The 26,765-nt window shown below is 36.7% G+C and overlaps 2 protein-coding genes across 8 annotated transcripts in view; both read right to left on the minus strand.

Annotated features, from left to right (window-relative positions):
• Positions 1-56: 56 nt before the first annotated feature.
• Positions 57-16,000, minus strand: LOC139975333 (interleukin-1 receptor accessory protein-like 1-B). Of its 7 annotated transcripts, XM_071983195.1 has the most exons (9): positions 15,666-16,000; positions 13,012-13,132; positions 12,221-12,520; positions 11,403-11,688; positions 10,289-10,437; positions 9,349-9,501; positions 8,363-8,506; positions 7,073-7,371; positions 57-4,965 (listed from the first exon to the last, which is right to left on the minus strand). In XM_071983195.1, exons 2-9 carry the CDS (start codon positions 13,112-13,114, stop codon positions 4,954-4,956), a joined length of 1,446 nt encoding a protein of 481 aa, XP_071839296.1. In that variant the 5' UTR covers positions 13,115-13,132; positions 15,666-16,000; the 3' UTR covers positions 57-4,953. The 7 variants fall into 7 exon arrangements, with proteins under 7 accessions (XP_071839296.1, XP_071839291.1, XP_071839295.1 ...); XM_071983190.1 differs by having other exon boundaries at positions 57-7,371; positions 13,012-13,129; positions 15,726-16,000; XM_071983194.1 differs by having other exon boundaries at positions 57-7,371; positions 15,726-16,000.
• Positions 16,001-17,479: 1,479 nt separating this feature from the next.
• The window catches only part of LOC139975334 (lysosome-associated membrane glycoprotein 1-like), a 33,378-nt gene continuing 24,092 nt past the window's right edge, over positions 17,480-26,765 (minus strand). Inside the window, exons 7-8 of the mRNA XM_071983196.1 lie at positions 21,134-21,319; positions 17,480-20,633 (exon numbers count right to left, since the gene is read on the minus strand). Coding sequence (XP_071839297.1) covers positions 20,488-20,633; positions 21,134-21,319 — 332 coding nt within the window. The 3' untranslated portion in view covers positions 17,480-20,487. The remainder of the gene's footprint in view (positions 20,634-21,133; positions 21,320-26,765) is intronic.

Here is a 26,765-nt window from a genome sequence, read left to right on the forward strand (position 1 = left end):
TTATGGCAAAGTGTTCTGCAGTACTATAGTAATGAAAAGATGCTTAAAAAAATATATATTATTCTAACATATCACAAAATAGATATTTTAATTATACTTGATCACACTAAAGAACATTTAAAATTAAAACATTAGTTAAAGAATATCTGATAACAGCACCAAACTTAGACATTTTCATAGACAAGTCTTTCATAGGTTATCACTTTGAGTTTTACAATTCAGCACAAGACAATGCAATGGAATGCACTCCAATGTAATGAAACAAAAGACCATGTTAGTAATACAATACAAACCAGTACAGTATGGAACAATACAACACAATGCAATATGATACGATATAATATGACACAACACAGTACAATATTACAGTAGAATAAAACAACGCAATATGATACGATATAATATGACACAACACAGTACAATATTACAGTAGAATAAAACACAACGCAATATGATACGATATAATATGACACAACACAGTACAATATTACAGTAGAATAAAACACAACGCAATATGATACGATATAATATGACACAACACAGTACAATATTACAGTAGAATAAAACACAATGCAATATGATACGATATAATATGACACAAAACAGTACAATATTACAGTAGAATAAAACACAATGCAATATGATACGATATAATATGACACAACACAGTACAATATTACAGTAGAATAAAACAACGCAATATGATACGATATAATATGACACAACACAGTACAATATTACAGTAGAATAAAACACAACGCAATATGATACGATATAATATGACACAACACAGTACAATATTACAGTAGAATAAAACACAACGCAATATGGTACGATATAATATGACACAACACAGTACAATATTACAGTAGAATAAAACACAACGCAATATGATACGATATAATATGACACAACACAGTACAATATTACAGTAGAATAAAACACAAAGCAATATGATACGATATAATATGACACAACACAGTACAATATTACAGTAGAATAAAACACAACGCAATATGATACGATATAATATGACACAAAACAGTACAATATTACAGTAGAATAAAACACAACGCAATATGATACGATATAATATGACACAAAACAGTACAATATTACAGTAGAATAAAACACAACGCAATATGATACGATATAATATGACACAAAACAGTACAATATTACAGTGGAATAAAACACAACGCAATATGATACGATATAATATGACACAAAACAGTACAATATTACAGTGGAATAAAACACAACGCAATATGATACGATATAATATGACACAAAACAGTACAATATTACAGTGGAATAAAACACAACGCAATATGATACGATATAATATGACACAACACAGTACAATATTACAGTGGAATAAAACACAACGCAATATGATACGATATAATATGACACAACACAGTACAATATTACAGTGGAATAAAACACAACGCAATATGATACGATATAATATGACACAAAACAGTACAATATTACAGTGGAATAAAACACAACGCAATATGATACGATATAATATGACACAAAACAGTACAATATTACAGTAGAATAAAACACAATGCAATATGATACGATATAATATGACACAAAACAGTACAATATTACAGTAGAATACAACACAATGCAATATGATACGATATAATATGACACAAAACAGTACAATATTACAGTAGAATAAAACACAACGCAATATGATACGATATAATATGACACAAAACAGTACAATATTACAGTAGAATAAAACACAATGCAATATGATACGATATAATATGACACAAAACAGTACAATATTACAGTAGAATACAACACAATGCAATATGATACGATATAATATGACACAAAACAGTACAATATTACAGTAGAATACAACACAACGTAATACAAAGCAATACAATACCATACAATGCAATTCAATACAGTAAGGTACAAAACATTACAATGTGATACGATACGATATAATAAGTGCAAGGCAGTACAAACTATACACATGCAATTCAATACAGTAAGGTACAAAACATTACAATGTGATACGATATGATATAATAAGTGCTAGGCAGTAAAAACTATACACATGCAATTCAACACAGTTAGGTACAATACATTACAATGTGATACGATACGATATAATAAGTGCAAGGCAGTACAAACTATACACATGCAATTCAATACAGTAAGGTACAAAACATTACAATGTGATACGATATGATATAAGTGCTAGGCAGTAAAAACTATACACATGCAATTCAGCACAGTTAGGTACAATACATAACAATGTGATACGATACGATATAATAAGTGCAAGGCAGTACAAACTATACACATGCAATTCAATACAGTTAGGTACAATACATTACAATGTGATACGATACGATATAATAAGTGCAAGGCAGTACAAACTATACACATGCAATTCAATACAGTAAGGTACAAAACATTACAATGTGATACGATATGATATAAGTGCTAGGCAGTAAAAACTATACACATGCAATTCAGCACAGTTAGGTACAATACATAACAATGTGATACGATACGATATAATAAGTGCAAGGCAGTACAAACTATACACATGCAATTCAATACAGTAAGGTACAATACATTACAATGTGATACGATACGATATAATAAGTGCAAGGCAGTACAAGCAATACACATGCAATTCAATACAGTTAGGTACAATACATTACAATGTGATACGATACGATATAATAAGTGCAAGGCAGTACAAGCAATACACATGCAATTCAAAACAGTTAGGTACAATACATTACAATGTGATACGATACGATATAATAAGTGCAAGGCAGTACAAACAATACACATGCAATTCAATACAGTTAGGTACAATACATTACAATGTGATACGATACGATATAAGTGCTAGGCAGTAAAAACTATACACATGCAATTCAATACAGTAAGGTACATTACATAACAATGTGATACGATACGATATAATAAGTGCAAGGCAGTACAAGCAATACACATGCAATTCAATACAGTTAGGTACAATACATTACAATGTGATACGATACGATATAATAAGTGCTAGGCAGTACAAGCAATACACATGCAATTCAATACAGTTAGGTACAATACATTACAATGTGATACGATACGATATAATAAGTGCAAGGCAGTACAAGCAATACACATGCAATTCAATACAGTAAGGTACAATACATAACAATGTGATACGATACGATATAATAAGTGCAAGGCAGTACAAGCAATACACATGCAATTCAATACAGTTAGGTACAATACATTACAATGTGATACGATACGATATAATAAGTGCAAGGCAGTACAAGCAATACACATGCAATTCAATACAGTTAGGTACAATACATTACAATGTGATACGATACGATATAATAAGTGCAAGGCAGTACAAGCAATACACATGCAATTCAATACAGTAAGGTACAATACATTACAATGTGATACGATACGATATAATAAGTGCAAGGCAGTACAAGCAATACACATGCAATTCAATACAGTAAGGTACAATACATTACAATGTGATACGATACGATATAATAAGTGCAAGGCAGTACAAGCAATACACATGCAATTCAATACAGTTAGGTACAATACATTACAATGTGATACGATACGATATAATAAGTGCAAGGCAGTACAAGCAATACACATGCAATTCAATACAGTAAGGTACAATACATTACAATGTGATACGATACGATATAATAAGTGCAAGGCAGTACAAACTATACACATGCAATTCAATACAGTAAGGTACATTACATAACAATGTGATACGATACGATATAATAAGTGCAAGGCAGTACAAGCAATACACATGCAATTCAATACAGTTAGGTACAATACATTACAATGTGATACGATACGATATAATAAGTGCAAGGCAGTACAAGCAATACACATGCAATTCAATACAGTTAGGTACAATACATTACAATGTGATACGATACGATATAATAAGTGCAAGGCAGTACAAGCAATACACATGCAATTCAAAACAGTTAGGTACAATACATTACAATGTGATACGATACGATATAATAAGTGCAAGGCAGTACAAGCAATACACATGCAATTCAATACAGTAAGGTACAATACATTACAATGTGATACGATACGATATAATAAGTGCAAGGCAGTACAAACTATACACATGCAATTCAATACAGTAAGGTACATTACATTACAATGTGATACGATACGATATAATAAGTGCAAGGCAGTACAAACAATACACATGCAATTCAATACAGTAAGGTACAATACATTACAATGTGATACGATACGATATAATAAGTGCAAGGCAGTACAAACTATACACATGCAATTCAATACAGTAAGGTACATTACATTACACTGAAGTAAGGAACAGTACAATGATTATAGATAGGATACAACACAATGCAATACAATATATGGTATGACCCATAATTAGCATTGTGTACAAACCATTTACTAATTATGCACAGCAACTAAAAGTGCATGTCTGTGTTTTGGATGCAAACAATGGACATAAAACATCCCATAAAACAAGCAGCAAAAAATTATATGAAAAGACAGGTTTATGAACAGTACATGAAACTAACCTTTATTCATATATTTTATTTATGGAAAATATCCCTTCCTGCTAAAACCAATGATAACTTCAAATGTAAGAATGAACTCTGTAATTATCAAAGCGAAAGCAAAACGAAAAGATTAATTTACTTTTCTTTAAAAATAAAAGATAACAATGGAAACAAATGCTATTTCAGTCTGTGTTTCTCATGATAAATGCCTTTGTGCCATTTCAAATGTGTGAAATGTACCTTCACTTCCTTTGAAATGCTGCAATATTGATGTCGGTAGTAACCTGCCATTTCAATGAAACTCCAAAGCAATTTCTATAAATTTGACCTGAAATGGTTGCCTTGTATCTCTTGATCCTTAATTCAAATCCTGTAAGAAAGCAACAATTCTAGGCAGTTAACATTTAATAGTGTAGCAAAGTTAAACAGTAACCCTCAACAGTAGACAAATGGACCACATATCCACCAACGGGTGGACCACATATCCACCAACTGATGAACCACATATCTACCAACTGATGGACCACATATCCACCAACTGATGGACCACATATCCACCAATGGGTGGACCACATATCCACCAACTGATGGACCACATATCTACCAACTGATGGACCACATATCCACCAACTGATGGACCACATATCCACCAACTGGTGGTACCTGATTGTGGTTCATTTGGAATGCTCTGAAGTGAAGTTAACCTTCCTTCACCTCTCTCTCTCTCTTTAACAATCACTTCTCTGCGTCTATCCCATCCATTGGAACAAACATCCCCCTCCCACTCCCCAATCCAGTATGTATAAAGGTATTTAGTAACGCTCTTGAGAGGTTATCTTCCACAATCCAAGTTAGGTTTCCTCTTGGTTGCAAAAGTGCTAGTTTCTTTCTAGGGGCCAAATGCAATGCTTGTGTCCAGGCTGGTTGGATCATTGAGCTGGAAACATTCACACCCCAATTCATCTCTTGGCAACCCAACAATATGTAATACTTTCCTAAAGCATCATCTTTGCGGAGACTGAAAACTTGCATCATTACATGGGCTAACAACCATTTTTGTGCATAGAATACTCTTGTGCCCCTTCACAAGAGTTCTTGCTGGTTGAGAATAAATGAGTTACTCCACATCAAACCTATACCTATCTAGAATGCTTTTGATGAATCTAAGAGACCCGCCTACTTATTTTCTTTCTCCATAAACTTCCTATTAATTAGCAAGTAAATTACTGATTGTCTTGAATTCTAAACAATGTGTCACTTAGACAACTTGACATGTTAGAATTACTCACAGGCAAACCTAGCAATTATATATATAATATTATATATGCCCAGACATTATATTACGTTTTTTTTATACTTTCAAGTGAAACATATTACTTATCATGTTAATGAATGAGTTGCACAGTTTACATCATTTTAACTAATCAAGCAGTATCAACAAATTTATTTATTAAGCAATATTAATTAAAATCTAACTGCTATCATTTCCTGAATAAAGACACTGCATCCCTCAAACTACAAAATCATTTTGAGTTGTCAAGGAGATGCATTTCCTTTACGTTATGAATAACAAAAGAATCGGCTTTCAAGAATCAGTGAAATCAGTGTATATATTTTACCGATAAACATTTCCCTAATTATCAGGCCTGATTTCCATTCTTTCACCTATCATCAATAAAACACTAACAATATCGTGTGAATTATTCAAGCTGCATTGTTGCCATAGTAGCATAAATGTCCTCCTCTGTATATCAACAAAACATCCTCATTACCGAATTCAATATAAATCAAAAACATTAAAATGGAAGACATAAAATGGTAAGCTTAAACCAGTGTTCATAGATGAGAAAAGGAAGCACTGTCTTGTTAGGCCACAGCCTAACCTCAATCTGTTTAGGACTCTATCTAACATTTACATTTCAATGGGTAATGAATACATATATGGCTAATAAATACATGAATATACAAATACTTCTTGCAAATTCTACACCATCTACACAGTGCTAATCTGCATGAAACCATGTCGACCTGTAAAAATCCATGTCAACCCACTGATACCGTAAACTGAATCCATAGTTAGACTGCAAGAAAGAGCAGCTTTCTGGTCAGCATTAAACTGGCAAACTCTATGCTAATGTGACAGTAACTTGAAGATTATCAACTTACAAGACTTAAATGTCAACTGCTTGTGTTATTGAGACCTCAATATTGTTTCACAATGCAAGGGAAATGGATCTACTTGTACACATAAGTATGCACCATGTCAGCTTGCTACACTCTCAAATCAAGCACAAATTTTCAAAATCAGATACTGTACAAATTCCTGTGCTCAACTATCAACTCCCCCCCCCTGCCAACTTCCCCTATCCCCTATCTCCTACCCCCTCCTCCCTCTGACTATTAGTTATCAATCAGAGACCTGCGATTGGTTCCTGGTTTCTTAAAAGTATGTCTCCAGGCTGAGATGGTTCACTTACCCTCCGAGGCATTCTTAAAAGTAGCCTTTTCAGGAATTTACTTTGCTTTGTTTGTCCTTCCTTATACCTCAGGCAGCGTAGGACCAAGAGCAACCTACTCAATCCGTGGTGCCCTCCCGTTTCCATGATATTGACGTCCCCGAATAATACTGGGATGATCTTGGTTCGTTCTTGACTCATATCATTGATAGCTTTGTTTATTTGGAGTATGGTGTGCTTGGATGAGAGAAAACTCTGTGAGATCAGCAAGATGCACCTTAGGCTGTTGTCCATGGCTTCTAAGAGCTCCTCGGCATAAACTAGTAAATGAAAGATACAAAACTATTCAACTAAAAAACTGCAATTTAACATAAACAATTGATTTCACAAGTACATATTTGACTGATGTCTTCATATATCTTCACGATATACACATGGGGCAGAACCTGGGGTAGGAGGGGGGCAGAACCTGGGGTAGGAGGGGGGCAGAACCTGGGGAAGGAGGGGGCAGAACCTGGGGAAGGAGGGGGAAGAACCTGGGGAAGGAGGGGGGAAGAACCTGGGGAAGGAGGGGGCAGAACCTGGGGAAGGAGGGGGCAGAACCTGGGGAAGGAGGGGGGTTCACAATTCCCCTCCCTGTTAGGTCAGTTGATTAATTTCCTTGGTGTTTTACAACACAAATTTGTAGACTGAGGAACAGGTCATTGTGACTCAGGGCAAAAATATTTGCAGACAATTAACACAAAGATCTGTAGATCCATATATAGAGATAGCACCTAGAAATCCTTTGAACAGGTCAAAGTTCAAACTGTCAATGGTATGGTCTAGCAACGGTAGTAGTCTTTACTTTCACATATCAATAATAATGATGATGATCATAGTGCATAGTATGTTCATGTTCTCATGGCAGTATTCTTTCGTGAGATGTCAATAAAAAAATCCTGTTTAATACGGTCATCAACTTTTGTATACTGGAAAGAGCAAACAGGTTTAATGAGGTTGACTAAATTTTGCCTCGAATGTGTTCCGACATACAAATTACATTCCTTGGCTACATGAATAGATTCACTACTTGAGAGCACAATATTTTTGAACCAGAGTGACCATTTGGAATTACTTCCGGCAATTGTCTAAGTTTTTTAAAGTCACATGTGCTGAGCAGAAGTAGCTTGATGTTTCCTTTCTTGCCTTCCAATAGCTTTGTAAATTTGGATATTTACTGACCTGCATGACCTGACCTGACCGAACCAATGACCTCACCAATCACACCGTTAACGTACAGACACTTGTCTTTAGAGTAGAAGTACTTACAACTGCCCCCGATTGTGTCTATATCTTTAATAAACACTTCATAATTGTTTTCCGCAAACACTGGTCTGATAACCTTCAACACAAAATTTCTGTCCTCATCTGAAGCACTGTCATACACAATGAAAGCATCATTACTTCTCTGACCTGTTGGCGAGAGGAAGGAAAGTTATTCAAGAATCATGATTAACTATTATGATGCACAAAATAGTTTTGGATTGTCCCAAGTGTATACATATAGGGAACAGAATGCGAGCTTCCAACACCTTCCCTGTTACCCCATCACCTTCCCTGTTCCCCCATCACCTTCCCTGTTCCCCCATCACCTTCCCTGTTCCCCATCACCTTCCCTGTTCCCCCATCACCTTCCCTGTTCCACCATTACCTTCTCTGTTCCACTGTTACCTTCCCTGTTACCCCATCACCTTCCCTGTTCCCCCATCACCTTTCCTGTTCCCCAATCACCTTCCCTGTTCCCCATCACCTTCCCTGTTCCCCCATCACCTTCCCTGTTCCCCAATCACCTTCCCTGTTCCCCATCACCTTCCCTGTTCCCCCATCACCTTCCCTGTTCCCCCATCACCTTCCCTGTTCCCCATCACCTTCCCTGTTTCCCCATCACCTTCCCTGTTCCCCATCACCTTCCCTGTTTCCCCATCACCTTCCCTGTTCCCCCATCACCTTCCCTGTTCCCCCATCACCTTCCCTGTTCCCCCATCACCTTCCCTGTTCCCCCACCACCTTCCCTATTCCCCCATCACCTTCCCTCTCCACCCCTGCCAGGCCTGACAAAGTAAAGGCCAAAATAATTAATACAAACAAAGAGTAAACATGGAATGTTGTTCCACCTCTGTACCTGCACCTTATGAGAAGATGTTACCCCAACAAACATTTCTCCATTTATTACTAATACTTCCAATAGTTTGACATCAAATACATGTCTCTCTACATTTTCCAAAGACAGCTAACAGATGGTGGAATTCTTCTACCTTTGTTCTCTGTTTCACCGAATCTGTCTCTGATGAACAACCTCACATCAAGATTAAAATTATGATAGAGTACTGCGGCCACTAGTATAACTAGCAGACACCCGGCCAGTGACCCCAGAACTGCACCAGTTCTGTCATGGATGGGGTGAGTTTCTAACAGGAACAGACAGATAGAGAGGAAATATATGTCAGCTAAAATAATCTGTTATTAAAGTTAGCATGATTAAGACATTTTTCTTTTGCCAAAACTTTTTTATTTAAACTTAGCCATGCAAATTTGCATCACAATTTGTGCAACAACTTTATCATTTTGTATAAGATTTGCTGTTATTAGACAGATCTATAAATTAAATGAATCTAGTGAAGGATGCCTAGAGCGAAGAGATGTAAAAGATATGCAGAAACCTCTCAAGAATCTATCTGTATGGGATAACCTGTGCACAGACAATGTATTTTACTGAATAACGTGGATTCACATACCAAATGTGAAGGTGGATTAAGTTTTGCTTTTTCCCGTTGACCTCCAAAGAAAACAATATGGATTTTGTAATCAATATGGTGCATCCACATACCAAGTATGAAGTTCATCCTAACTTTCCTTTTAGAATTATCATGTTAACAAAGTTTCAGACTTTGACCTCTGTTGACCTTTGCAGAAAACATCTTCAATTTAATAAGTTTATTCCACACATCAAGTATGAAGTTAATCCAAGCCTCACTTCTGAAATTATCATCTTAACAACTTTTTTAGATATTGACCTCTGTTGAACTCGATCAAAATCACCTTTGAACTCCTAATAAAATCATATGGTTCTTGTACTCAAACTTGTACACATACTCACACACCATCACCATTGGACCAATTCCTTTTGCCTCCACAAGGATAAATACAAAATCAAAGTAACACAACATACTCTGTCATAACTTTCCTTAATCTTACCTGGACTGAGCGAAATCGAATCAGTTGATGAAACATTGTTTTCATCTTGTAAAGAGGCAAAGACTTTGTACAAGCCATAAGTTTCCTCGGTGACTACATCGATGTACAGGAATGACCCAACACTGTCTGTTTCAGTTTGGCAATCAGGACTGTGGAAAATAAAACCAGGAAGCCAACAGACTTAGTCATTTTTTGACAAGTTTTAATATGCGAACATTTAATGTAACATTGTACAAAAGATGTTAAGTTCTAACCTGAAATGACTTCCAAGTATGACAATGGATTTCTTTCACAAAGTATGAATTGATCTAAGCTATTAAAGTTGTCTCTAAACAAACACTACAGACTTTACAGAACTGGACTCTGTTGGCCTCCAATGACCTTTGAACTCCACAGAATACAATAAGGTTATTGTGCTCACTTAGGTAAATCCACTTACTAAGTATAAAGTTGAGGGACCATATAAATTCTAATAAATTCACAGTTATTGTGTATACTGACTAAGGCGTCAAACACACTCACACACAATCAGGGTCACAAATATTCCTTTCGGCTCGGAATGGAATTACAACAATGGTTGTCTCTAGATTGAGACTGGATGAAAGCTCACAGTTTAACAACTCTGGACTTTTCAAGACTCACTCTAGCTTGAGACTGGATGAAAGCCCATGTTTGACAACTCTGGACTTTTCAAGACTCACTCTAGCTTGAGACTGGATGAAAGCCCATGTTTGACAACTCTGGACTTTTCAAGACTCACTCTGGATTGAGACTGGATGAAAGCCCACAGTTTGACAACTCTGGACTATTCAAGACTCACTCTAGATTGAGACTGGATGAAAGCCCATGTTTGACAACTCTGGACTTTACAAGACTCACTCTAGATTGAGACTGGATGAAAGCCCATGTTTGACAACTCTGGACTTTTCAAGACTCACTCTAGATTGAGACTGGATGAAAGCCCAGTTTGACAACTCTGGACTTTTCAAAACTCACTCTAGCTTGAGACTGGATGAAAGCCCAGTTTGACAACTCTGGACTTTTCAAGACTCACTCTGGATTGAGACTGGATGAAAGCCCACAGTTTGACAACTCTGGACTTTTCAAGACTCACTCTGGATTGAGACTGGATGAAAGCCCACAGTTTGACAACTCTTTCCGTTCAGTTCTGTAAGAGGTTCCCTTTATATCAAGTTCCTCAACTGGTACCCAATCCCCAATTCCATTGCCGTTCTTGATCCATTTCTTCCATTCTAGAGATGTCTCATTGTACCTCATTTTCGCACAAAATTCGCAATAGAGGGTTACGTTTGTCCCAACTTCTGCCTGCATATCTGAACATCGACCATCGTCTAATTGCTGAGGGACTGGTATGAAGTTTTCATCTTCTATAAAGACCTCTAATTTGGCAGAATCAGAATGCAAATATATTTTTTAGCAAAAGCATAGGAGAGGCTAAGCCTCTCAATTCTTCAGCACTGATCCTGAAAATGGCTTGGCAGTGCAGAGAAAACTTATGATCAATTTTGCCCTAAAAATAGAGCTAGATAGTTTCACAAATAATCACATGAAAGGTGAACATTTTCTATTGTTCTAATCTACGTACCCTAACCTTAAAAAAACCCACTCAACCACAAAATTCTTCTTAGGATGTAGTGCACATATGGATGAAAAACCCAGCTTACTATGACTCAGCCGGGTATCGAACTGATTGCTTCAAATGCCACCGCAGTGTGTTACTTATATACTGCACTGTGTTCTCTAGCCTTTTCTCCTTTCTTCTCCTAAGAAAAATTGGTCCATGCCGGCTAACCAAGATACTGAGGCAATGATAAAATTAAGAAAATAAAGTATCTGAATTCCTATCAACAGTTCTGGTAACTCCAATTCACCTTCTAAATATATCAGGAAGATCGAGCACACAGTACTTACCACAGATCATCCCAAGGATGAATTCTCTACTAATGGTGTGAGTACTATTGGATAGCTCACAGGTGTAATTTCCTTTAGCCTTAGGGAACAGTGAGTTGATATATAATGTTGTATCCTCATCAAGGCAGTAATAATGGCCATCAGTAGAATTACATAGATATGAAAGTTGGTCGTCCTTCAGCCAGTCTACGGAACAAAAATTTTTGGCAGCGCAGCTGAAGCAGACACTACCACCCACATGGCCTTCACACTCTCCACCAGAACAACATCCGGGAGATGTAGCAATGAACTCCAATGGGCCTGAATACATGAGAATATATGAGAATACATGAGAATACATGAGAATAAATACAGTGGGAGAGAGGTCAAATTTGAAATTAGACAACAGACTCACTGATATCATGAAAATATTTAATGCAAATTGTCCAGAGTAGAAGCTACTTGTACTTAATAAGGTGGATAAGACATAACAACTACAAAATTCATTCAAGCTTTACTTTTGGAGAAATTGTCATTTCAAATTTTTCGGACATACATACCTGTCGGCCCCAAAGGACCTTTTGATCACACAAATGATGGTGCTATTGTACTTAATAAGGTGGACCCACCTATATATATAAATATATATATACACACTTGTGTCTTTACGAGGCTTAGGTTTTGCGGGAATTAGGTGCAGTATAATATATAAAAATGATTTACGCCACTCCATCCTTACTCAAATTTATAGGTATTTCCTATCAAAATGGCAACATTTGCTAGTGATTTTATTTTCCCATAGTCACATTTACCTTCATTGCATGAGAGATTGCTTTGTAGTGCATAACATGACACTGAAACAATTATCAGGATATGAATAATCATAGCCTTTGGGGTGGCCTGCTCCGAAGTCATCTTCTTTTTTCTTATCTGCTAAAAAAAAGGGAATTTAGAACAGATTGATGAGATGAATGATTACAACTGATTGATGAGTTGAATGATTAGAACAGATTGATGAGTTGAATGACATGGTAGTTGCAAATTATGTTTGCTGATAAATATTAACTTTTTGTTTACAGTCATTGATCAAAAATGTATCTACTGTATTTCTTTATTTGAAAAAAAACTACTGTAGGTTTCAAACAAACAGCAATTTAACATCAGCCTTGGAAGTATGAAAGTAATCATAAAAGGCAGTATCATATCATTTTTTTTCATCCAACAATTCAGTGTTTGCAGTCCACTGGCAAACTAATTGCTATGCAGACACAGCTTTCTTTTCATAAATTATTTGTTTGTTCCAAGATAAAGCAAATATGGTCAAATATGTCAGTATTGTTTTACAAATTTTACCGAGGGGGTGGGCATTCAGTGTAGTATTTATTCTCTCTCTTTGTATGATTTTGTCAGTGCAGACAGGGGAAATTGGCAGGTATCATTTATCCAGTAACACATTGCAAAATGCTTTCAAAAGAGGTAAATTGCGGTACAAGAGTAAAGATGAATATTGCACTGTTTTCTACACTGGAAACCATACTGTTTAAATTGGCAAAGCTTTGAGCCTCTGGAACTGCTACACAAAATACTCTACATTATTCCCTAATGTCATCTGATGTTTATACTGGGCAGTATCAACATGAAAAAGACAGACCAAGCATGATTTGTTTGAGGGAAGTAAGATTTAATACTCTTCCAGAGTTGAATAGGCCTTTAGCAGGTTTAACAGATCCTGTGTTGTGTGCTCCAACATGTGACTACCAGATGTAACTGATACTCACCAGCTGTACAAATGTTTCAAGCATTTGACACTAGTAACTTTTTGCACTTTGTCTAAGTTCCAACAGTCTAAACTCAATTGTCAGAGAGGTATTCTTGTTTCCCTTTTGCAGGATTGTTATCAAAATTTCAGAGAATGTTATTGGCAAATAACTTGTTGTTTCTTTGTGCAATGATATGCATTGTTTGTACCAATTCCTGAGAGTTCCCTTATTAAATGTGATCACAGTCGGGGCAACAATTATTTGTTAAAACCTGTAAAAGGATAAGTGTGCATTGCTATATAAGAGCACAAATGTTCTTTCAAATAATAGCAATAGGCCAATGATAATTTCTACCCATAAAAATTTCTACTCTGTTGCTAACATGATGGTGATATAAGTAACTCTTTATGTAACATATAAGCAAAAGTATTCATTGGAAAAGTATATATGCTCAGGCCTATAGGGTCCATTCAGTAGCCTCTGTGTGAATGTCATTATTATGATAAGTTCTGCATATTTTCACTGGCAAGGTCCATTGGTATCTATATAAGAAGGCTACATTATTAGTAGCCTAATAGTAATACTGTTTTAGTGAACAAGAGGTATAACTTTTCACTTTATGCTAAATATGGCCAAGCTATCTGAATACTGTAACATATGACTTACCACTTGGCAGGCATGTTGCTACAGGGGGATTTTCTTTTTTATCAGATTATGACCTACAGTAGGCCTACAACAGCCTAATTATGCATCATTTGGCATCCAAGCCCAAATGAGGTAAGCAAAAATTTCTCAAAGGGGGGGGGGGGGGGTGGGCAGGGGGTATACCACCTCCATCGCTCAGTCAGGATATTGCCATCTTCCTGCACTACCCCCCCCCCCAAAAAAGTCAATTTGGTTACTCTGGCTGAGGGCCTGCTACTTGGTTAAGTGCTGGAAGCAGAACGCAGCCAGTGCATGGAATCGGTAAGTAGAATACAACAAGCAGAACAGTGTACCTATAGTATAGACATTTAACTTGACTTCAAAACATTGATGATACGAATTATAATGGTCTAGCCTAGGCCTAGTACATATTTATTATAAGGCCGTGGCTATTCTTACTACTAGTCGTAACAATTATTTATAAACTATTCTTACGACAAAGGCGAATTCAAGCGCAGTAAAGTAAATAAAGCAACTGCGCTTGTAGCAGGGGTAACCCTAACCCTAAACATAACCCTAAACCTCAATCCTAACCCTAACCCTAACCGGAAATTATTGTTACTCCTCGTCGTAAAAATAGTACTCCTGGTCATGAAAATAGCAACTGCGCATGCGTAGTCGGAAATAATTCTTACGACTAGTTGTAAGAATAGCCACATTGTTATTATAAGGCAGGATTCTTTGATATGTAACCACCTCTGATAACTTAGGGCACTAGTACTTTGTTACGGAGAGTCCATATTTCGCACTTCCGGGTTTCTGTGCAGCCAAAATTGAGGCACATGTGACCTTCAGTGGTTACTCAAGTTAAGTCTAACTTACAATAGCCTAGGCTAATACTGGCTACATCCACTTAAGTTAAGCCTAGTCAAGAAATGACTTGTGTATGTTACGTTAGGCTACTGTGTGTCTAATTAATACTTTTGGCTAGAAGCAGGAAGCTTGCAGTCACATAACCCATATGATCGTCGAATAAATGACGAGAAGTATCAATCTCTCACAAATTATCAGTACAAAGGGCCTATGCAAAATTTCTACGAAAGACGGCCTTCTTTGTTCACATTTTGATCAGTTCCGCTTGTTGGTTACCGCATGAAAGGTTGACTTCACGTATAGTTACAGTTACCCCTCTCTACAAACTTTGCTACGATACAACGATTTTGTGAAAGATTGATTCATGTGCATGATGGAAGCTAACAGCATGTGCATGCAACATAATATTGAATGGGTTTGACTTTGATGCTCCGAAGTTTATCACTAATATACTTGATGAATGTCACGCAGATGTCATTTTAATGCAGTTTTTTTCTATTATCAGTGGTAACATCTCACTTAATGTCACTTACAGTCCTACACGGAAGTGGCCTTATATGGACATATAACCCTAAAAACTAAACAATATTTCTGTTTGATTCCTAGTTGTTGTTGTTGTTGTTTTTTTGCTGTTCGTTTTTTCCCTTGGTTTCCTTCGTCTCTTTCCTATTTTGTAAAGCGCTTTGAATGGTGTGAAAACTCGCGCAAAAAGAAACGTCTAATGTCTGACCTAGTTTCGAATGAGGTGTAACAGAAGTGTCAGACACCACCATCGATCCCAGAAAATGCAGACACAGCTTGCTATCGTCGGTAATTAGACATTAGTGTACAGTCAGTACATACAGTTGCGGTCAATACCCACAGCACAGTGTATAAACAATACAGAGATGGACATCTCAGGTCCAGATAGAAGATAACAAGGTATCACGTTTCATTACTGTCTGCATTTTGTAGCGACACGAACAAAACGTCACTCGCAAGCAACAGAAAATTAACTTTTTCAGATCGCCGCACGCGGTTTGGGGCGAGTCTTCAATGCCTTTAAGCGCTATATAAATGTAATTTATTATTATTTTTATTGTTATTATTATTATATATATTTCATAAAATTACGATATCTTTCCAGCGGTTGAGCGTTCGATATAAAGGGAAAAAAGAAATGTCTGGAAGCGAACATATTCTTATAGTGTTTACCCTGCTGTAGTTGCATATGCGTCGTTAATTGTTTACATGTTTATCATGGACACAACGAGTTTAATGAATTCATTTACCTCAATGCATGGACACAACGAAGGTGGCATACTTCTATTAGAGTCTATATTAATCCGCTCGGATGTTCTCCTAGCTCAGGAAAAGTGCCAAAATGTAGTAGAAACTATACTTATTAATACGTTATCAATCAGGATCTGGTTCTTTTGGCATGCATGTTGAACAACATGAATAGAAGAACATTTTAGACCCTTGTAGGCTTCCCAGGAGCAGCTTACGAAAATTGATTAGTTCTGAGTGTTTACAACTGAGTTCGTCAGTTGTTTGCAACTGACGAACTTATGAAAGGCCAACTTGTCAGCTATCCCAGTGATGGGTAGCATTAAGCTGGTGAGAACAGCAACATTTCTTTTCAAGAAGGCAACAAGGCAATTTTCAGTGGGGGGGGGGGGGGGTGGGGGTCGAGACTTTTTTTTTACGGTTGCCAAAATATTTGGAGGGACGCCAAAAATTCGAAATCGAAATAAAAAAATAGAAGGGGAAAATCTTGAAGTAAATTGCTTCAATAGTTACAAATATAACATTTATATTTTGTAACAAAGCAGCTTAATCATATAAACATTTCTTAAAGGGGAACCCTTCCCAGACCACAACATCAGCCACTGGAGAGTTGTCAAGATAATGAAGAAGAAAATTTGGATAAAAAAGTGTGAATACCAGGACTTATTTGATCTTCAAAACCTGCCAACTATTAAAAGATGAAAGCGAAAGAACAAATATAACTAAAGATCAATAAAATTGAAAGACGTTTTATTTGTCAATTTATTCTGTGTAACTATATCTGCTTAAGATGTTTATTAACTAGACAAAAACGGAAAGCAAACTATTTATTGTTTTCTTTTTACAACTGCATATAAAGCAACAAGAAGTTTAACAAGCCAAACTTTTCTCCTTTTAAGTATGAAAATCACTAATTACTGAAATATTATATTAGCATGTGACTACGAATATAAATGGAAAATGGAACCAAGATTCAAAGGGTGTTGTTACAAGAGAGCTAACAGAGTCTTACAGATAATAAAGTGATGATCCAGGATTTAGTACAGGAAAGGCTGTGAAACCAACTCCCACGTAAAGTTGTCCAAATACCTACTTTTGATTTATTGTGTAAGATCAAAAGTGGGGTGCATACCTCCGAGACCCACATCCGGGCCTGAGAAGCTATGCTTGTGAGGGTTCCTCACTGGTAAAGTACTTCATATACCCATCTCTTTTCCAACATTTATCTTTCCAATTTTAAACTTTTCTTCTTGTGACCCACAGAAGAATCCTGCTGCACAGTTATTGCCATTTTGCTTTAAGTAGTTGTTTGGATGAGGTCTTACTACAAGCAACACCTCAACCACTTAGTCAGGATTGGTAAGTGATAAAGGCCATTAGGTGTTTGTTCCAACAAGTACTCATACAGATCATGGACAGAACTGTGGGTTTATTACGATCAAAAGAATTAGCCACGACCCTTGTTTTAGCATGGCCATATCTCAAGTCACCAAATTTCATATATTCAGCAACTATCAAGTCAATCAGGATATGTCTGACAGAGCTTCTCTTGGAAAGGGTAAAGCATTAACCCTTCACTGAACATGAAACCACTGATAAATCAAGTCACACTAGAATTTACAATTAATAAACCGACCATAACTTCCAAATTAAAAAAACCTTTTGTAAAGCATATTACATTTCTTATCAAATAAAACATGTAAAATTACTTAAATCTTAGAAAAGAAGAAAAAATATTTATGCAAAGCTTTTACCAAGTAAAAGAAAGACACAAGGCTGACAAACAGTTGTTTCCCATTTTTGTTTGCTTCTTTAACAATTTCAGCAGAATTTTAACCATATCTTTGAAAGAATGATAACATCAACATAATATCAATCAATTTGTGAAATATCATTTCGTTTCTTAAATTCATTCTATCAACAAAATGAGAAGAACAGAGAAAGCAAAACTTTACATATACCAGCTTAAAATTTACACTGAAAAAGATATTCAATTGACATTGTAAAAAGTGGATTTGTCATTGTAATTTGTGTGTTTTGTGAATCGTTTTGTTAACTGAAAGAGGGAAACCCTTCTTTGAAGTCTACACAGAAACCTCATAAGTTTGTCACCTTTGATGACTCATTGTTTTCCTACTTGGGATACAACAAAACCATCATGGTTGTTTTGGTGTGCATGTGTGGCCTTCTCACTTTGCATAATGACTACATGCCTTCAAACAGCCCTGAACTATAACTTTTTAGTTTGATCTTCATTTTTACTTAATTGCAAAATTTAGGAATGAATGTTCCAGTGGTAAAAATAAAAACAAATTTATTCCCTTTTCATAACACTCTTCTTTGAAGCCATCCACATGTTCAAGGCCTGTTATTTACATGTTCATGACCTGTTATCCACATCATGTCCATGGCCTGTTATCCACATGTTCATGGCCTGTTATCCACATGTTCATGGCCTGTTTTCCACATGTTCATGGCCTGTTTTCCACATGTTCATGGCAAGTTATACACATGTTCATGGCATGTTATCCCCATGTTCATTGCCTGTTATCCACATGAACATGGCCTGTTATCCACATGTTCATGGCCTGTTCAATGCACCATGCATTATTTGAAGGAAAAAAACTGAAGGTAATCCTAAACACCAAAAGTGAAATCAAAAGAATTTTTTACAAGAGCTCATAAAAAAATAATCAAAATATGTGAACAAATACAAGTCTAAACTAAAGTCAAAGTGCATGATTCAATTAAAGAGCAACTGAATCACTCAAACTCTTGATGACATTTTCCTCAAGGCTGACTTGAGTTACATTACATATGATACGTACACATCTGTTAGTCATCTTGAAGACGTAAAAAAAAACTTAAAAAAAAAAAAAACTGTCATAGCATCTCTATCTGCCCTTTACTCTTTTTAAAATAATTATCTTTTTATCATTTCATAGATTTCAATACACCAAAACTTTGTCCTAGGGACACTGCAAGTTTGTCAGCATTTCTTCACTCTCCTCACCTCCACCCAACCCCTCCACCCAATCCCCTCCAACACTCCCCTTTTAAGCCCATGACTCAGGATCTGCCATGAGTTTGAGACATGACTCAAAAGACACCCCATCCCCCCACCCCCTCACAAACTCTTCCTCGGAAAACGGTAGTCTGGACTATGGACTCGTTCCATCTGTCGCCAACTTATGGAAACTGTAGATACAATTCTGATGACGGGCCAACTTTTTAGTTTGCAGACAGTCGCCTGAACAATGTTTGAATGATCGTCTAAAGTACACTTCCTTTAATCAATTATGGTACAATCTACTTCTTTTTGCCATAGTTACACTTCCAATATCTTGCATGAAATCAAGAAATCTCAGATTACATTGAAATGACAATAGACAGTTACATTCTTAGAAAGCTGTAGAAATCTTAACATGGCCTCCCTTCTTTTTACTTGCTCCAATCTCCTCAAACGTTATACCAATAGTTCTATTCCCACTTCCCCAAGCATCCCACCATCAAGTCCCCCACCCCACTCCACCTAACCCGGCCCTCCAACCCCCCTACCCCCGCCCCACTTCAACTTTTGCAATCAACCATTCCCATAATCATATTGAACCTCAAAGCCCAACCCCTCATCTTTTTTCCCAAATGTAGTTTCTCACAATTTCTTATGAAGACCATTAAACAAAATTCTGGTTTATTACTTAGAAAATTTCCTGTTTCAATCCTTGTTTTGCCTCCAGTACCTCACACAGACTCGTAACCAGACCTTGAAGAATTCCTCCTGCCTATCAGGTAGGCAATCAGTACGATGATGACTAGAACAGCTAATGCACAGCCCACTGCAATAGGCACAATGTTGCTGATGGCATTGTCAGCTGGGCAATCATAACCTGTAAAGGAGACAAAAAGGGTCAAAACTTGGATCAGGATTCATTTCTGTAAGCGATACAAGTTCAGTCATTCTCATTGTCTCCTCATCCCCCCCCCCACACCCCCTTCTTGGTTTATTTCACCAGTCAGGGATTGGTTACCCTGAATCATATATACTTCTATGTCATGCGGACCCAATAATTCATCAAAATACATGCACACATGAGAAATGCTTTTGAAGGCCCTTCTAATGGTTTAATCGTCTAAAATCGTCTAAAATCGTCCAAACTGTTAAAATATCCTGATGATCCTGCACTTCCACCACAGAACCGTCATCAACCATCATCCTTCCCACCAACCCACTGCCCTCCTTTCCACCACCCCACTGCCTTCCTTTCCACCACCCCACTGCCCTCCTTTCCACCACCCCACTGCCCTCCTTTCCACCACCCCATTGCCTCCTTTCCACCACCCCACGGAACCATCAATTGAGCAATCTGTCACCCATATAGGTACTCACTGCTGCTAAAACTGCCATTCTCGATTCTGTATGGCTGAAGCTTCACATCGGAGAAGGTAACATCCAGGCTGATGCTTGTGTTCTTCTCCTCATGGTGAATTGTCTGTTTGGTATCACACTGCAATGATTTACCGACGGGGGTTCGGAAGGTGTTCTTGTCCTTCATTGTGAATTTAAAATGGAAGACTGTAGGAGAGGAAAAACGCGGAATTACCAACCTGTGACACTTCAATACAATATACAGAACTTCATTCATGACTTCATGAATAATAAATTTACAAACAAGGCAACACTCGAAAAGCTGCTTTAAAATACAATTTCAGGTACTATTTCCTATCGCAAAACTACACAAATTATTATCAACAACTTTGAGGGTTCAACAGTGTATTTCTGTACACTAATTGGCCTTTCAAGTAGATATCTTTCTGACAACCAGAACTTGGAACAGAATTTTTGTAAACACATTAATCCAAACAGGTCTGCCTTCCCTCACATGTCATTTAAACAGTTAGTGAGTTATTTCATTGACAACCCCTTGCAGTCATCAAAGAGGAACATGATCAGCAGCATACAGATGGTAGCCAATGGCTAGCCATGTAGCTGCTTTCTTTACTTTTTAATTGTTAAGTAAAATAAATTTAGTTTAGAACTCAAAGAGGTATTTTCAAACAAAGAATGTTACTTAACTTAATCCATTTGAGGTCTTGTTTCCTCTAGTCAGTTTTTTATTTTTTTATTTTATGTGACTTTAACTATGATTCTCATTCATGACAAAATTACTGTTTCAGGAATCATACAAAAGAGCGAAACTACATATCAAATACAGTCAACCATTTACATTCCAATGACATGGAAAGAAAGCTGAGGCCAAAAACAAAACAAAAACATTGTGACAAAGGAAGCAAGAGTGATAACACCTCCTCATATAACCTCACACTTTCTCCCCCACCAAATGGGTTATTACTTTTTGGTTGTCCAATCAGCAAACTTTGTTGTCTGGAAAAATACAGCAAAATAACAAAGAATAAACAATATGTACACTATAGGAGAGATGTGTAGGTTTTATGAATAGAACACCGATATGTACACTCTAGGTGAGATGTGTAGGTTTGATGAATAGAACACCAATATGTACACTCTAGGTGAGATGTGTAGGTTTGATGAATAGAACACCAATATGTACACTATAGGAGAGATGTGTAGGTTTGATGAATAGAACACCAATATGTACACTGTAGGAGAGATGTGAAGATTTGATGAGAAGAACACCAATATGTACACTGTAGGAGAGATGTGTAGGTTTGATGAGAAGAACACCAATATGTACACTGTAGGAGAGATGTGTAGGTTTGATGAGAAGAACACCAATATGTACACTCTAGGTGAGATGTGTAGGTTTGATGAATAGAACACCAATATGTACACTATAGGAGAGATGTGTAGGTTTGATGAATAGAACACCAATATGTACACTGTAGGAGAGATGTGAAGATTTGATGAGAAGAACACCAATATGTACACTGTAGGAGAGATGTGTAGGTTTGATGAGAAGAACACCAATATGTACACTGTAGGAGAGATGTGTAGGTTTGATGAGAAGAACACCAATATGTACACTGTAGGAGAGATGTGTAGGTTTGATGAATAGAACACCAATATGTACACTCTAGGTGAGATGTGTAGGTTTGATGAATAGAACACCAATATGTACACTGTAGGAGAGATGTGTAGGTTTGATGAGAAGAACACCAATATGTACACTGTAGGAGAGATGTGTAGGTTTGGTGAATAGAACACCAATATGTACACTCTAGGTGAGATGTGTAGGTTTGATGAATAGAACACCAATATGTACACTGTAGGAGAGATGTGTAGGTTTGATGAATAGAACACCAATATGTACACTCTAGGAGAGATGTGTAGGTTTGATGAGAAGAACACCAACATGTACACTATAGGAGAGATGTGTAGGTTTCATGAATAGAACACCAATATGCACACTCTAGGTGAGATGTGTAGGTTTGATGAAAAGAACACCAATATGTACACTATAGGTGAGATGTGTAGGTTTGATGAATAGAACACCAACATGTACACTATAGGAGAGATGTGTAGGTTTGATGAAAAGAACACCAATTTGTACACTATAGAGAGATGTGTAGGTTTCATGAATAGAACACCAATATGTACACTGTAGGAGAGATGTGTAGGTTTGATGAGAAGAACACCAATATGTACACTATAGGAGAGATGTGTAGGTTTCATGAATAGAACACCAATATGTACACTATAGGAGAGATGTGTAGGTTTGGTGAATAGAACACCAGTATGTACACTATAGGTGAGATGTGTAGGTTTGATGAATAGAACACCAATATGTACACTATAGGAGAGATGTGTAGGTTTGATGAGAAGAACACCCATATGTACACTATAGGTGAGATGTGTAGGTTTGATGAGAAGAACACCAATATGTACACTATAGGTGAGATGTGTAGGTTTGATGAATAGTACACCAACATGTACACTATAGAAGAGACGTGTAGGTTTGATGAGAAGAACACCAATATGTACACTATAGGAGAGATGTGTAGGTTTTATGAATAGAACACCAATATGTACACTATAGGAGAGATGTGTAGGTTTGATGAATAGAACACCAACATGTACACTCTAGGTGAGATGTGTAGGTTTGATGAGAAGAACACCAATATGTACACTCTAAGTGAGATGTGTAGGTTTGATGAATAGAACACCAACATGTACACTCTAGGTGAGATGTGTAGGTTTCATGAATAGAACACCAATATGTACACTATAGGAGAGATGTGTAGGTTTGGTGAATAGAACACCAGTATGTACACTATAGGTGAGATGTGTAGGTTTGATGAATAGAACACCAACATGTACACTATAGGAGAGATGTGTAGGTTTGATGAGAAGAACACCAATATGTACACTATAGGAGAGATGTGTAGGTTTGATGAGAAGAACACCAATATGTACACTATAGGAGAGATGTGTAGGTTTCATGAATAGAACACCAATATGTACACTATAGGAGAGATGTGTAGGTTTGATGAGAAGAACACCAATATGTACACTATAGGAGAGATGTGTAGGTTTGGTGAATAGAACACCAATATGTACATTATAGGAGAGATGTGTAGGTTTGATGAGAAGAACACCAATATGTACACTATAGGTGAGATGTGTAGGTTTGATGAATAGAACACCAACAAGTACACTATAGGAGAGATGTGTAGGTTTGATGAAAAGAACACCAATATGTACACTATAGAGAGATGTGTAGGTTTCATGAATAGAACACCAATATGTACACTGTAGGAGAGATGTGTAGGTTTGATGAGAAGAACACCAATATGTACAAGATAGGAGAGATGTGTAGGTTTGATGAGAAGAACACCAATATGTACACTATAAGAGAGATGTGTAGGTTTGATGAATAGAACACCAACTTGAACACTATAGGTGAGATGTGTAGGTTTGATGAATAGAACACCAATATGTACAATATAGGAGAGATGTGTAGGTTTGATGAGAAGAACACCAATATGTACACTATAGGAGAGATGTGTAGGTTTCATGAATAGAACACCAATATGTACACTCTAGGTGAGATGTGTAGGCTTGGTGTAAAGAACACCAATATGTACACTATACTGTAGGTGAGATGTGTAGGTTTGATGAATAGAACACCAACATGTACACTATAGGAGAGATGTGTAGGTTTGATGAAAAGAACACCAATATGTACACTATAGAGAGATGTGTAGGTTTCATGAATAGAACACCAATATGTACACTGTAGGAGAGATGTGTAGGTTTGATGAGAAGAACACCAATATGTACACTATAGGAGAGATGTGTAGGTTTCATAAATAGAACACCAACATGTACACTCTAGGTGAGATGTGTAGGTTTGATGAGAAGAACACCAATATGTACACTATAGGAGAGATGTGTAGGTTTGATGAATAGAACACCAATTTGTACACTACAGGAGAGATGTGTAGGTTTGGTGAATAGAACACCAGTATGTACACTATAGGTGAGATGTGTAGGTTTGATGAATAGGTTTGATGAATAGAACACCAACATGTACACTATAGGAGAGATGTGTAGGTTTGATGAGAAGAACACCAATATGTACACTATAGGAGAGATGTGTAGGTTTGATGAGAAGAATACCAATATGTACACTATAGGAGAGATGTGTAGGTTTCATGAATAGAACACCAATATGTACACTCTAGGAGAGATGTGTAGGTTTGATGAGAAGAACACCAATATGTACACTATAGGAGAGATGTGTAGGTTTGATGAGAAGAACACCAATATGTACACTATAAGAGAGATGTGTAGGTTTGATGAATAGAACACCAACATGTTCACTATAGGAGAGATGTGTAGGTTTGATGAAAAGAACACCAATATGTACACTATAGAGAGATGTGTAGGTTTCATGAATAGAACACCAATATGTACACTCTAGGAGAGATGTGTAGGTTTGATGAGAAGAACACCAATATGTACACTATAGGAGAGATGTGTAGGTTTGATGAGAAGAACACCAATATGTACACTATAAGAGAGATGTGTAGGTTTGATGAATAGAACACCAACTTGTACACTCTAGGTGAGATGTGTAGGTTTGGTGAAAAGAACAACAAGCACTGGGCCAAAATAACACCCAGGTGGATCAAAAGGCTACTTCTACTTTTGTAATTCTTTGCCATAGAATTGCTCAAAGTCAAAAATACCATAGATCTGTTTAATGTAGAGCAAGTGACTTAAATATATCCAAGAATTAAGTGAGGACCAGAATAGATCAGAGATTTCCAGCTCTTATTTGCAGCACTCCCTTGTGTGCATCAAACATTTAGTTCACTGCTAAGGATTTTACAGTATAGAATTTATATTCCAAATGTTTCAATATACAGAAAGAACTCTTAATAAGTGAAATGTATACATATAGATACATGAATAAAAGGCCATTTTCGTTTACCAGCAAATCAGTTCTGCTACCAACAATCCCTTTAATAATTGTTATTAATTAATGAGAGTTACATCAAATTGTTTTACACTGTGAAATATTTTCACAACCTACTGCCACAAGGAAAAGTCATCTAGTATATATCACAGAGAAAATTGCCAATTTTGAGACCATTTGGGATAGCCTATTGATCCCTTTAGCCAATTGTTGAACCATTTGAGGAAACCAATTGACTCCTTGAAGCTCAGAGGGCAAAACTAATAAGAGCCCTCAAGAGTCAATCAACAAGAGTTTATCAACAAGAGTCTATCAACAAGTTGAAGCAGATTTCATTTCCTGGATGACTGTATGTTTGTTGACGACCTACAGTAATGTCTTCCTTCACAAAACTAAACTGAACTTGACCAAACTATGTTCACCAAAAGGAAATCATTGCACAGAGTAATTGTACATATAATTTCAGAGTTATCATATTTTAAAAGTTTCACACTTTGACAACTGTTGACCTCATGTGACCTTTGACCTCCACCAATTTCATTATGTTTCATGTGCTCACCAAGCTTGATCTACATACTAAGTATGAAATTCAAGAAAGATGTATTTCTTGAGATACCA

The sequence above is a fragment of the Apostichopus japonicus genome, chromosome 10 (genome assembly GCF_037975245.1).
Source record: "Apostichopus japonicus isolate 1M-3 chromosome 10, ASM3797524v1, whole genome shotgun sequence".
NCBI lineage: Eukaryota > Metazoa > Echinodermata > Holothuroidea > Aspidochirotida > Stichopodidae > Apostichopus > Apostichopus japonicus.